At 45.3% G+C, this 14,859-nt stretch overlaps 1 protein-coding gene across 1 annotated transcript in view; it reads right to left on the bottom strand.

Moving 5' to 3' along the window:
- Positions 1-473: 473 nt before the first annotated feature.
- Positions 474-14,859, bottom strand: part of LOC126092677 (centrosomal protein of 128 kDa-like) — a 146,856-nt gene continuing 132,470 nt past the window's right edge. The window contains exon 4 of the mRNA XM_049908398.1: positions 474-746. Coding sequence (XP_049764355.1) covers positions 474-746 — 273 coding nt within the window. The remainder of the gene's footprint in view (positions 747-14,859) is intronic.

Here is a 14,859-nt window from a genome sequence, read left to right as displayed (position 1 = left end):
TGACTAAGTTAAGTATTGTAATCATTAATTGAATGTATTCTTGTGAAAATTAATTCGAATTGCTAGACAGAAGCTGTTAGCTCTAAAATACCTTCACTGACTAATTGTTCTCCATAATATCATTGTGGGAGCTTGGTACATTTCATACTAAACCTTTCTTTGCGAGATACTGAATGGAAAAAAAAGCTAGCTGATGCGAGTGTTCACTTGGTGCTGATTAACCGGTTTGTTGACCCCATAACGCACCGGAAATGGAGACGGATCATGGATGCGAACTAAGCAAGCATCTGTCGTTGACGAGAAAACTGTTACCCGAGCGAGATGACGCAAGGTTGTTCCATACGTTAAAGGTGGGCGAGGGACTACGGAAAGATTGGTCGCCGTGAACGGGAACGCTACTTTCCGGTACCTCACGACGACTGGAAGAGACCGCATCGCCTTGAAAATATACCAGTAGCGCCCCGACGATAAGACTAGTTCCTCGACCAGGGGTCAGGAGATGCGTCCTGGGAAAGAGCGTTGTCTGCGCTGGATGCTGGGCCTCGCTTTAAAGAGTGCGACCCGGCGGTGACCCGCGCCAGCATCCCGCGGGGGCCTGGGAACGCGACCGGTTCCAGTTCCAGAGGCTCCAGCGCGGGATGCGGCTGGTCCGGGACGCGCGCCCTGGAGCCCACACCCGGACGGGAAGCGCTGGACCGCCGGATCCACTTAACTGCCGGACAGGTCGGTTGCCGGCAGGGCGGAAGCTGCAGCCGCCCGCAACGGCGCGGCTTAACCCCCTTCTCGCTTAACGGTGCCTACCAGGTTCAGGTTTTATCGTATCGAACTAACGCGCAGTAACTCGGGATGGGAGTTCGCCCTCCTCCTATTCAGAGCGGTAGTCAGGGAAGATACTTTCTCAAAAGGACGCTTTCGATGTAACAGGTAGTCCATCGAACGGACGAAGTTGAAATTTTCTCCCTCTTAACTTAGCCATGATGGCATCTTCATGCACGCTGAACACAATGTCTTTCCATCATTATGACAAACTATTTCTAAGGAACTATGCTATACCGTTTGTTGGAAATCACAGTCAAACTTCTAAAGTTTCTTATGGCTACTGTTCCATATGACTATGTCGCTTTTTATGGGTGCACTTCTATGTATGCTCTAACAACATCTGATTGGTCTCTCTCTTGCTCTCTCTTGTTTCAATCATGGCTATCGTTTCGATTAGACGGAGCATCGCCACGCAAAGGGAAATCTTTACGGACAGCTGGATCTCTATAGACGGTCCAACTCCATGGCACCAAGTCTACGTGACGTATCCCGTCTCGACTTTTGTTTCGTGGACTTAGATTAAGAATAAAGTTTCAGTCCACCAGTTGCTGATGTGAAGACTCTTACGGTACACCCAGGACATGCTGTAGAAACGGTGGCGAGAGAGAGGTTGTCCAAGACAGAGAGAGAAATTATCGCCCTGAACTTCTATAGGCAACAAACGGAGCAAATGTCGAAGTGCATCCGTAAAACGTTCTATGAGTTAAGCTACTGTTTGCAACAAATTGAATAGCTGTATCCAGCATCGCTCCTTTGAAATAAATGTCTATAGTCAGCGCTGCACTTTATGCTCACCCTGTAGAGGTCGATTATTTAGTGTCTAGTTTTATTCATCAGAGGCGAACTTACTCAGATGTTAAATCCTAATTTTCCTGGTGGCAATGCGTTAATTGTTAACAGAAAATGGTCTTATGATGCTAGCGTCTGACCGACGAAACTATCCAATAACTCGATACCGCGTGATCTGTGGCGTCTTCTCTGCACAACAAGAATGGTAGAAAATGAAAACTATAATTGGAAAATCTTCCTCAGAAAATATTGGATACATAAGTCAAGTGAAGATGTTGTGTTCGCCAAAGACATGTGGCGTCCCATCATAAATGTGGCAGGAAGAAAACCTTCTACCACCGGAATTAGTTGCTGTTATCGATATGGCTTGCTAAGTACACATCAGCTAACCAGCCTAGTCACAGGAAACCTGGTTCTGGACAGGAATTGGTGGCACGGACATTAAGAAACAATTAACAACAATTAATTAAAAGAAATTTTCATAATATTTAACTAAAGTGTGAAGATGAGGTGTGACAGTCTCGTTAAAAGTTCATTAATTGTGAAAACTGACCCAGCTACTTAGTTACGTGTCCCATGGATAATTTTGCACGATAGACCGTAACGATGTGGCAAGAGTCATTTTACATTAATTTGTACGTACAGTTACGTTCTGAACATTTCACATTTTTTTAACACATAAAGATATACGGAAGTGAGTTTGTAATTCCTACCCACCACCTTTTACATGTTACAGTAATAGAAATTCTTCTACGGAACGGAATGAATTATCAACGACACAAATTTTACTTTGCTGTGTGTTAGACACTTTTATCACTAGTTGAGTGCTCAAAAATTTTATTGCAGCATTGTGCACTCCTTTTTTGCCAAATTATATAACTTTAATGAGAAGTAATGAACGTTATTTTACCTTCTGGTACTGTAGTTATGTTCCACATAGTTCCTTTCGAACTGCAGTGGATTATTTACAACAAATAACATGACGAAATAAATGTACAGTGAAGCAGTAGTTAAAATGCCCAACTCCTTAAACAGATGTCTACAAGATCATCGCGAGTGAGCACCAAATACTATTCTTAGATCAAGTTTTGCGCAATGAAGACTGTCTTTCTTAAAGATGAGTTACCCCTGAACATTATTCCATAAAACATTTTTGAATGAAAATGCGCAAAATATATGAACTTACTGTCTGTCTCTCCCCAAGATTTGCATTGTTTCTAATGCCAAATGTGGCTGAATTAAATTGTTTCAGGAGTTCCAAAATGAGTTTTTCCAATTTAAATTCTCAACAACATTGACCCCTCAGAAGTTTGAAGTTTCCACCCTATTTATTATTCTCTCACATATGTTACACTTATCATTAGTGTAGTACCTCTAGAAGTGAATATGTTGCGTCTTTTTCAAATCGATGGTGAGACCACTAGCAGAAAACTAGTCAGTGATACTTTTAAGAGTTTTGTTTACCACTTGTTCTCTTTCTGTACATGTGGTTGGATTGATTACTAGTGTCATATGCAATAAGAACTAATTCTGCTTGTTGAATACAGGACAGAAGATCGTTTACATATATTAGGAACAGTAATGGACCTAATACTGAACCTTGGAAACCCCATACGTTATTTCTCCCCAGTCAGAAGTATGTGCCTAGACTATACTGCCTTCATTCCTAAGGACAACTTTCTGCATTCTTTCCGTTAGATATGACATTATCCATTGGTTGTTCCGTCATCAGTCCCATTAAGCGTCAATTTATCTGGGAGAACGATGACTGATTAAACCAGCATAATGTCCAGTCGGGCTGTGGCAGTAGGAAATTCTAATCCTGTCTGTATACTGTACACGCATATTGTGACATCGAGTGGATATTCCATGGCTGCTGTGACACTAAATCTCACAGCTGAGTGGAGCTGTATCTCCATTTACACTGAAGTGCCAAAGAAACTGGTACAGGCAAGCGTATCCAAATACAGACATATGTAAACAGGCAGAATACGGAGCTGCGGTCGGCAACGCCTATTTAAGACAACTGTCTGGCGCAATTGTTAAATCGGTTACTGCTGCTACGATAGCAGGTTATCAAGATTGCAGTCACCGCACGAGCGATGGGACACAGCATCTTCGAGGAAGCGATAAAGTGGGGATTTTCCCGTACGACCATTTCACGAGTGTACCCTAAATATCAGGAATCCGATAACACATTACATCTCCGACATCGCTGCAGCCGGAAAAAATCCTGCAAGAAAGAGACCAACGACGACTCAAAGAAACCATCATCGTGACAGAAGTGCAACCCTTCCGGAAATTGGTCTAGATTTCAATGCTGGGCCATCAACAAGTGTCAGCGTGCGAACCATTCAACGAAACATTATCGCTATGGACTTTCGGAGCAGAAGCCCAATCGTGTACCCTTTATGACTGCACGACACAAAGCTTTACGCCTTACCTGGGCCCGTCAATACCGACATTGGACTGTTGATGACTGGAAATATGTTTCCTGGTCGGACAAGTCTCGTCTGAAACTTTATCGAGCGGATGGACGTGTACGGGTATGGATGCAACCTCAGGAATCCATGCACAGTGCATGTCAGCAGGGGACTATTCAAGCTGGTGGAGGCTCTGTAATGGTGTGTGACGTGTGCTGTTGGAGTGATGTGGGACCCCTGATACGTCTAGATACGACTCTGAGAGATGATACATACATAAGCATCCCGTCTGATGACCTGCATCCATTCATGTCCATTGTTCATTCCTAATTGGACAATTCCAGCAGGACAATGCGATACTCCAGACGTTCAGAATAGCTACAGAGTGGTTCCAGGAACCCTGGACACTAAACTCCCCAAACATGATCATTATTGAGGATATCTGGGATGCATTGAAACGTGCTGTTCAGAAGAGATCTCCACCCCCTCATACTCTTACCGATTTATGGACAGCCCTGCAGGATTCATGGTGTCAGTTTCCTCCAGCACTACTTCAGACATTAGTCGAGTGCTTGCAACGTCGTGTTGTTGCACTTCTGTGTGCTCGCGGGGGCCCTACACGATATTTGACAAGTGTACTAGTTTCTTTCGCTCTTCAATGTATATCCGCTAGTGCCGAACGAATGTTCATTTAAAAACTACTAGAGTGTCGTCAGGCGGAAGCATGATATAGTTCGTGTTTTTTGCGCTGTCTATGGCGTCGGACCATGGCTATGGCGCATGGATAGGACTACTTGAGTGACGTGTGCTCCCTTTATGGCAGCTGACAGTAACTACACTGCCCTGTAAAACACGAAATAGACACAAAAACATAACGTATTAACAACGTGGTGTAAATCAATGGAAGTGCGCGAACATATTTCCAGAGGCCCCCAGTAATGTCCAGAAGACTGGACGTCCCATGGCGTGAGGTCAGCCTGATTATAGTGCCAAATGGGCTGACCCCGCGACACGAGGCAGTGAAAGGAACGGGAAATAACAGTGCCTGTCAATCAGGGAGCAGTTACAGTGCTCTGTGATGGTGTTATTCATTTCAATATTCCCCAGAGAATTTGGGTGATTTCACATAGGAGTGAATGAACGAGAAACAGGAAGAAGGACGAAGTTTGACGAGTTTAGCCCAGGAGTTTGGCACTGCTAACAGCATTATTTCATGTGCAGGTGGTGCGTTCTAAAACACAGGTAAAGCTGCCCGGAACAGAGGAGATGATCGACCACGGTTAGCTACAACAGCACATGACCGCTACCACGCGCGTCAAAACTTGACTCATATTAAACAGTGGCTGAAATTGCAGCCACCTTTAACGGAACTTTAAGGCACGCATTCTCACTTCCACAGTGGTATGGAGGCTGTATGGAGGATCTCTCTTATGTCGACTACCAGTTCGCCGCTTTCCGTTGGCATTCCGCACGTCGGTGACACCGAGTGGGAGCATAGGGACTTGGGCAACGGGAAGCGAGGGTCGTGTGCTCTTCTCTGACGAAAGTAGACATGGTCTGATTCCTCATACTGGACTTACCCTCTTGCCGGCCGCGGTGGTCTAGCGGTTCTAGGCGCTCAGTCCGGAACCGCGGGACTGCTACGGTCGCAGGTTCGAATCCTGCCTCGGGCATGGATGTTTGTGATGTTCTTAGGTTAGTTAGGTTTAAGTAGTTCTAAGTTCTAGGGGACTGATGACCACAGATGTTAAGTCCCATAGTACTCAGAGCCATTTGAACCATTTTTTTTTTTTTTGACTTACCCTCTTACGACGCGATGTACCCAGAAATATTGTCGAATATTGCCGTTCTGGTGGTCCAAGTCTCATAGCGTAGGGATGTGTTATGTTGCAAGGCACTACTAATCTCCAGATATTTACCACGGTACGCTCGCCAGTCGACGTTATTCTGACACTGTGCTCCTTCCCCATATGCGTCTTTTCGAGGGCGCATTCGGTCCTGATTTCATTTTTGTGGATGACAACGAGCGACCGCATCGAAACCACGAGCTATTAACACGAGATGATATTCGGCGAATGGACGCCTTCCTTTTTCCCCGACTCAAATCGCTTCGAGCTGTCATGGGATGCGTTGGGGAGACATATTGCATCACACCCACACGTACAATCGACCCTCCAGCTGTTGTCAACCGCGCTGGTGGAGGAAGAGAACTCCCTACCACTGCTTGCAACCCTTATGGCCAACATGGGGACATGCTGCAGAACATGCACTACTTCCGTGGTGACCTCACGCGATATAAAAAAAAATGGTTCAAATGGCTCTGAGCACTATGGGACTTAACATCTGAGGTAATCAGTCCCCTAGAACTTAGAACTACTTAAACCTAACTAACCAAAGGACATCACACACATCCATGCCCGAGGCAGGATTCGAACCTGCGACCATAGCAGTCTACATCTACATCTACATCTACATCCATACTCCGCAAGCCACCTGACGGTGTGTGGCGGAGGGTACCTTCAGTACCTCTATCGGTTCTCCCTTCTATTCCAGTCTCGTATTGTTCGTGGAAAGAAGGATTGTCGGTATGCCTCTGTGTGGGCTCTAATCTCTCTGATTTTATCCTCATGGTCTCTTCGCGAGATATACGTAGGAGGGAGCAATATACTGCTTGACTCTTCGGTGAAGGTATGTTCTCGAAACTTTGACAAAAGCCCGTACCGAGCTACTGAGCGTCTCTCCTGCAGAGTCTTCCACTGGAGTTTATCTATCATCTCCGTAACGCTTTCGCGGTTACTAAATGATCCTGTAACGAAGCGCGCTGCTCTCCGTTGGATCTTCTCTATGTCTTGTATCAACCCTATCTGGTACGGATCCCACACTGCTGAGCAGTATTCAAGCAGTGGGCGAACAAGCGTACTGTAACCTACTTCCTTTGTTTTCGGATTGCATTTCCTTAGGATTCTTCCAATGAATCTCAGTCTGGCATCTGCTTTACCGACAATCAGCATTATATGATCATTCCATTTTAAATCACTCCTAATGCGTACTCCCAGATAATTTATGGTATTAACTGCTTCCAGTTGCTGACCTGCTATTTTGTAGCTAAATGATAAAGGATCTATCTTTCTGTGTATTCGCAGCACATTACACTTGTCTACATTGAGATTCAGTTGCCATTCCCTGCACCATGCGTCAATTCGCTGCAGATCCTCCTGCATTTCAGTACAATTTTCCATTGTTACAACCTCTCGATACACCACAGCATCATCTGCAAAAAGCCTCAGTGAACTTCCGATGTCATCCACCAGGTCATTTATGTATATTGTGAATAGCAACGGTCCTATGACACTCCCCTGCGGCACATCTGAAGTTACTCTTACTTCGGAAGACTTCTCTCCATTGAGAATAACATGCTGCGTCCTGTTATCTAGGAACTCCTCAATCCAATCACACAATTGGTCTGATAGTCCATATGCTCTTACTTTGTTCATTAAACGACTGTGGGGAACTGTATCGAACGCCTTGCGGAAGTCAAGAAACACGGCATCTACCTGTGAACCCGTGTCGCGCGGTTCCGGACTGATGCGCCTAGAACTGCACGGCCACCGAGGCCGGCTTACGCGATGTCAAGAACCATATCACATCTTTTGTAATGCCCAACCGGGCCATCATAAATTGCGGTGAATACAGCGTAATTATTGCCTGAATGAAATTGCCATTTATGTTCGTCTAATTGCGTATTTCCTTTAGTGAACTTCTGCACCACACTGAAGCAGTTCTTTCTGTGTATGATCCAAGTTTCATGAATCTATGTAACTTGGCAGTAAAACATCATGCGAAAGTTTTGCGCAACAGTGTACGTTCTGTCACACTGGAGGCTGGACTAGCTGAATGGCTCCCTACTTGTATATGGCTGCGTACCGCCATTCTGGTGGACACAGCAGGAGGAAACATACAACGCCGGCCGTTGTGTCCGAGCGGTTCTAGGCGCTTTAGTCCGGAACCGCGCTACTGCTACTGTCGCAGTTTCGAATCCTGCCTCGGGCATGGATGTGTGTGATGTCCTTAGGTTAGTTAGGTTTAAGTAGTTCTAAGTTCTAGGGGACTTATGACCTCAGAAGTTAAGTCGCATAGTGCTCAGAGCCATTTGAACCATTTTCGTCAGTAGCACCACATCTCAAATGCTTCGATTCTCCTCTTTTCCAGTTTTGGAGCTCAGCATTGTGTGGAAGTCACTTCTATAGTTTTCACACATGGACTGTGGGAAAACTATGTGAAAACTATAGAAGTGACTTCCACACAATGCTGAGCTCCAAACGTATATCACCGAGTGAGGTGGCGCGGTGTCTAGCACATTGGACTCGGATTCGGGAGGACGACGGTTCAATCCCGCGCTCAGCCATCCTGCTTTACGTTTTCCGTGATTTCCCTAAATCGCTCCAGGCAAATGCCGGGATGGTTCCTTTGAAAGGGCACGGCCGACTTCCTTCCCCGTCCTTCCTTAAATAGTTCTACGCCTAGGGGACTGATGACCTCAGATGCTCAGAGCCATTTGAACTATTTGAAACAAACAATAAACAATTATACTGCGAGACCGTCGAATGCTGTTTACATGTCAATGGCACATTAGATGGATACGCCGTATTCGGCGACTATTTACTATTTGCACGATATACCAGAGACAATTACTAGAGTATGTGCTTCGATAAGTGCCGATGTGATAAGGAATACTACTCAATCCGTGATAAGAAGATTGCAGCACTGCATTGATACCAATGGTCATCACTTCGAACACCCTCTGTAAATGGACGTCCATGCCAACTTTCTGACCTTCGTTGACCTTCAAAGACATCTGTTACACATCATTGGATTCGCCTCGACAGCTGCTATCAGAAAATAAGTACCAAACTATAGCATCCGATTTAAAAAAAAAAAAAAGTTTACCTTCATATCTCTGAAGCGACTTAGCAACAAAAAACCAATGTCATATTATGGCCCCCGCTGTCCCATGCAACTTTTGTCCCACAAACTTTTCAGCTCCTGTCATAATTCCGGAGTTGTTCTTCTTAGCAATAGTTAGTGACTCACCTTGTATATTCCAGACCACTGAACAGGCCTTGAAATAATAGAGGCGGATCGTTTACAGCAACAAAAACTGGTTTATTCGGTTGTGATTAGACGGTTCTAAAATAATAATTACGTTACTCAACAGCCGTTTTCCCTCTGGGATGTTATGTATGTATTTTTGGTGTGTAGAACCCGAATCTGCCCTTAAGAATGAATTAGCATGAAACGTTTTTGAATTTTTAAGGGATTTTTATTGTTTGTATCCCGAATTTCACCGTTTGTTGTTGTTTAGTGTAGTTGTACTAACATTTTAGGTTTTGTTGTTTTGGTACAGAAAGACCTACAAACCGTCACTAGATGGCAGACGTGACAAAGATTCTAAACTTTACTCACCTGACGACAAGATAATCCGTAGTTTGAAGCACTCTTTATCATGGAAAACTGCTAGCTGGAACACTGAAAATTATTCAGTGGCGTTAGGGGTAGTTTACCCTATGCAGGGACACTTAAGATAAATTCAAAAACACATCAACTTTATTTGATCGTGTACTTTGTAAAAAATTTCTTTTTGTTTCTATAGTTAGTTTATGAATTTTTATTACCAAAGGTTACTTCATAAAATGTGATTTTACCCCCTGCAAGATAAGGAAAGTAGCCCCTGTGGTCAATTTCACAATTGTATAATGCAGTTTATTATAATAATCGATTTCGATTTGATTCAGGTCAAAAATATTGGTTTAAAGTGAAGATATCTGCAAAATGTGTTTTTCGGGCTCAACTTTATGGGCGTATTTTGCCCTCTAAATCAGCTAAAAAAAGCACATGTCTAATACTTTTTCAAGTTCTACTTACATGTAAAGTTTCAAGAAAATCGGAGGGAGACACCTCCCAGACTTCCCTTGTTAAACGAACATGATGCAATTCTCATCAGTTTTACCTCGGCCCAACAATTTTACGAGTTTTTGCTACCGCAGTGAGTACTTCTTGTGAGAGACAGTGTTTAAAACTTACACATTGTAAAAATTGCAACTAGCAAACGTCCATGTTGTCTGACCCAACCGGACAACTTCAACTCTATGTGTGGGAGGTTCACCCGAAAGTTTCAAAGAAAACCAATAACTGAATGATTAAGAAGGCATCTAAACGGTATTTTACTTTTCCTGTTGATAATCAACATAAGAATTTTTGCACCTCATGTTGTCCGCATAGCCAATACTACCGCTTTAACCGAATGGCTGAAAGGTAACCGCTAACCCATGCCATTCGCTGTTCCAGTACTGTGGCGTGAGCCTAAATACCTTTCTCCACACTGCTCCTTCTGCCTCACAAATATTTCAGGCCGTTCAAGTAAAACTTGATACAAAGTTTTCAAATGTATCTTTAGTACTCTTGCAACCTCTGATACCAAACCAACAAATACCGAATTAACTGTTCGGTCCCTTCCATCCACTGTGAATGATCTCTTAGACAAGTAAAAGAACAGGGTGTGTAGAATGCCACTTGAAATTCATTTTTACATTCCCACCATAATTTATTTCCAGAAAATTTGGTAGCCGTAAGTGATGAGCTGTTTGAACACTTTCGTCAAGACATCCGTACTATGTAAAATCATCACTAACCTCACTGGAACCCTTCGATAAAGGTCGACTACTTCTGCGCTATTGTTAGGGAGAGTGATGAAACAGCAATGAAACAAGAGAACCGTGGTCACACACGATTAAAGTTGAAAATATGTTGTGAAGTAATTTAGACCTACTGTTGGTGTCATGTCCATGTACACAAATTAAATAGTATTAAGTTCTAAAATTCTGAATATGTATTCCTTGATGGCTTCAATTCTGTCAGTGTTTGCCAGAATTGTTTTTGAATCTGCTGTGTATCTATAAAATGTGACGTGAAACAGAAAAACTGATTTTACCAGTGAATTCAGCCCCCTAAAATTAGGTACACATATACAAACCAGATGTAGAGGAAAAGTTTAAATTTGTTCAAATGGCTCTGAGCACTATGGGACTTACCTTCTGAGGCCATCAGTCCCATAAAACTTAGAACTACTTAAACCTAACTAACCTAAGGACATGCCACACATCCATGCCCGAAGCAGGATTCGAACCTGCGACCGTAGCGGTCGCGCGGTTCCAGACTGTAGCGCCTAGAACCGCTCGGCCACTCCGGCCGGCTTTAAATTTGTTGACCACTGTTCTCAATACAATATTACACGCAACTGAGGACGACAGGTTATCGAAATTAGAGATGAATTACAAGTTGATTCACTGTACAAGAAGAAAGATCTGAACATAAACAGGTGGTGAGAACACATGTTAGACTGGAAAACTGACGGTTTCGTTAACTTCCACATTATCAATATTCGAGATTTAAGTTATATAGAGTGATATGTAGATTGAATTAATTTGATTTGAAAATAGCATATTCCATTATTTTTATTAAAGACCATCCGACAGTGACTGCCAACACATGAAATACACTCCTGGAAATTGAAATAAGAACACCGTGAATTCATTGTCCCAGGAAGGGGAAACTTTATTGACACATTCCTGGGGTCAGATACATCACATGATCACACTGACAGAACCACAGGCACATAGACACAGGCAACAGAGCATGCACAATGTCGGCACCAGTACAGTGTATATCCACCTTTCGCAGCAATGCAGGCTGCTATTCTCCCATGGAGACGATCGTAGAGATGCTGGATGTAGTCCTGTGGAACGGCTTGCCATGCCATTTCCACCTGGCGCCTCAGTTGGACCAGCGTTCGTGCTGGACGTGCAGACCGCGTGAGACGACGCTTCATCCAGTCCCAAACATGCTCAATGGGGGACAGATCCGGATATCTTGCTGGCCAGGGTCGTTGACTTACACCTTCTAGAGCACGTTGGGTGGCACGGGATACATGCGGACGTGCATTGTCCTGTTGGAACAGCAAGTTCCCTTGCCGGTCTAGGAATGGTAGAACGATGGGTACGATGACGGTTTGGATGTACCGTGCACTATTCAGTGTCCCCTCGACGATCACCAGTGGTGTACGGCCAGTGTAGGAGATCGCTCCCCACACCATGATGCCGGGTGTTGGCCCTGTGTGCCTCGGTCGTATGCAGTCCTGATTGTGGCGCTCACCTGCACGGCGCCAAACACGCATACGACCATCATTGGCACCAAGGCAGAAGCGACTCTCATCGCTGAAGACGACACGTCTCCATTCGTCCCTCCATTCACGCCTGTCGCGACACCACTGGAGGCGGGCAGCACGATGTTGGGGCTTGAGCGGAAGATGGCCTAACGGTGTGCGGGATCGTAGCCCAGCTTCATGGAGACGGTTGCGAATGGTCCTCGCCGATACCCCAGGAGCAACAGTGTCCCTAATTTGCTGGGAAGTGGCGGTGCGGTCCCCTACGGCACTGCGTAGGATCCTACGGTCTTGGCGTGCATCCGTGCGTCGCTGCGGTCCGGTCCCAGGTCGACGGGCACGTGCACCTTCCGCCGACCACTTGCGACAACATCGAAGTACTGTGGAGACCTCACGCCCCACGTGTTGAGCAATTCGGCGGTACGTCCACCCGGCCTCCCGCATGCCCACTATACGCCCTCGCTCAAAGTCCGTCAACTGCACATACGGTTCACGTCCACGCTGTCGCGGCATGCTACCAGTGTTAAAGACTGCGATGGAGCTCCGTATGCCACGGCAAACTGGCTGACACTGACGGCAGCGGTGCACAAATGCTGCGCAGCTAGCGCCATTCGACGGCCAACACCGCGGTTCCTGGTGTGTCCGCTGTGCCGTGCGTGTGATCATTGCTTGTACAGCCCTCTCGCAGTGTCCGGAGCAAGTATGGTGGGTCTGACACACCGGTGTCAATGTGTTCTTTTTTCCATTTCCAGGAGTGTACTTGCGCGCGTTTCATTTCTTGAGAGCTAGGTTTGGATGGACTGGCGGTTTCACAGACAGTCAGCAGATCAAAGCGGGCCGATGGGTAGCTTTAACGCAGGTTGTGGAGGTGGGCCGACGCCAGGTAGGACAGCGTTTGGCGAAGGCTATTGTGTGCACTAGACAGGGTGAGCGCGCGTCGGTCGCGAGCTGACACAGCGGGTAAAGCCGTCATTGGAATTCTGCACGAGACGACCGCTGCTCCCACGTTCATAAAGCGTTTGTCTGCTGTGAGCGCGTTGTGAAGTACAGTAAACTTTGTGGAAGGCGGGAAACAATGAACCTTGGTTGGCGAATGCAGAGAAGACGACGCCAGTCTGCCGATAAGAGAGCAATATACCGCTGGACAGTACGCAGGCTCTGTGAAAGCTACAGGTATTTACGGCTCTATACTCTCCGCACACCACACTCTCCGGCAGGTGACGTGTGAGGATTCTGTAAGTGTGCTCCTTTGAGGCACCTACAGGACAGAGCCAGAACACATTCCTTTCTTTAGCTGCAAGCCTCGGGGTGCGAAAATGCGGAAATTTCATTGGTAAGCCTGGTCTCATATAGTAGTTTTGGACTATACTGCGAAATGGGAGGACGCACCAGGAGAACTGAGTCATGCGATTAGATGACTGCACGGGAGAGGCTAGGATTGACTCTCGAAGAAGGGGTGAGTGTTACGAGGGAAAACCGGAGGAACGAAGGTGGCTCTTCGTCCGTTGCTAGTGAGAGAATCACTTCGAAATCTGCTCGCAGTCTTCGGTATAAAAAGCAGTCATTTTTACCTTGCAGCTGCAACTTGAGCATGATGTAAAGTACGCGTTGTGACGCTTTTCGGTATTCACAGCCACTGTCCAAGAAAGTGGCCGCCGACAGCAGCACTGGCAGCCAACGCAACGACGCCGTTAAAAAATATGGTAATATCTGCAATCGGCTTCGGCGTATATAGGTCGCAAAGTACTAAGTAAACGTTAGAGAGTTAATGAGTAGCAGAAAGATGCCCTTCTGGCTTTTTTTTTTTTTTTTTAGCACTTGCAACCGACGTCGTCAGTTATCTGAAGCATGTACTCCAATCCTTGTCTTCCACTACAGTTTTTGCCCTCTACAGCTCCCTCTAGTACCATGGAAGTCATTCCCTAATGTGTTAACACATGTCCTGTCATCCTGTCCCTTCTCCTTGTGAGAGTTTTACACATATTCCTTTCCTCTCCGATTCTGCGCAGAACCTCATCCCTTACCTTACCAGTGCGCCAAATTTTCAACATTCGTCTGTAGCGCCGGCCTGAGTGGCCGAGCGGTTCTAGGCGCTACAGTCTGGAACCGCGCGACCGCTACGGTCGCAGGTTCGAATCCTTGAAAGGTCTCTGTTGGATTCCTTTCATGTTAATTTCTTAAATCTGTTGTCATTTACGGCATAAATTACTCTTCTAAATTTACTGTGGCGTTTCTAACTATCTGGGAGGAGACTGAGTAGTGGAACGTGTTACTTTTACACATAAACAAGAACGATCTGTCACACTACTACACTTTAAAACACAGTTTATATGTAATTCATGTCACACAGTCTCATACGGAACCTACTTTGTGAGACCAGTACCATGTGCTTATACAATTGTTTGACCCATCAGGTTAATAGTAAGACGATAGTAACCAGTTCGAGGTATTTCTTTTGTAAACTGCTTTTCGATCTAATTTATTTTCATTATCAAAATTATTGTGGAGTTACACTCTTCGTGTAAACCAAGTTGACCACGTGAAGCATGTGGTGTAATCATCAAAGTAGCCTTCAGCTATTCTTTTTGGGAAGATTTCACAGAGAGTTAG

This window comes from Schistocerca cancellata, chromosome 7, assembly GCF_023864275.1.
Source record: "Schistocerca cancellata isolate TAMUIC-IGC-003103 chromosome 7, iqSchCanc2.1, whole genome shotgun sequence".
Lineage (NCBI taxonomy): Eukaryota > Metazoa > Arthropoda > Insecta > Orthoptera > Acrididae > Schistocerca > Schistocerca cancellata.
This window is presented reverse-complemented; position numbering and strand designations above follow the sequence as displayed.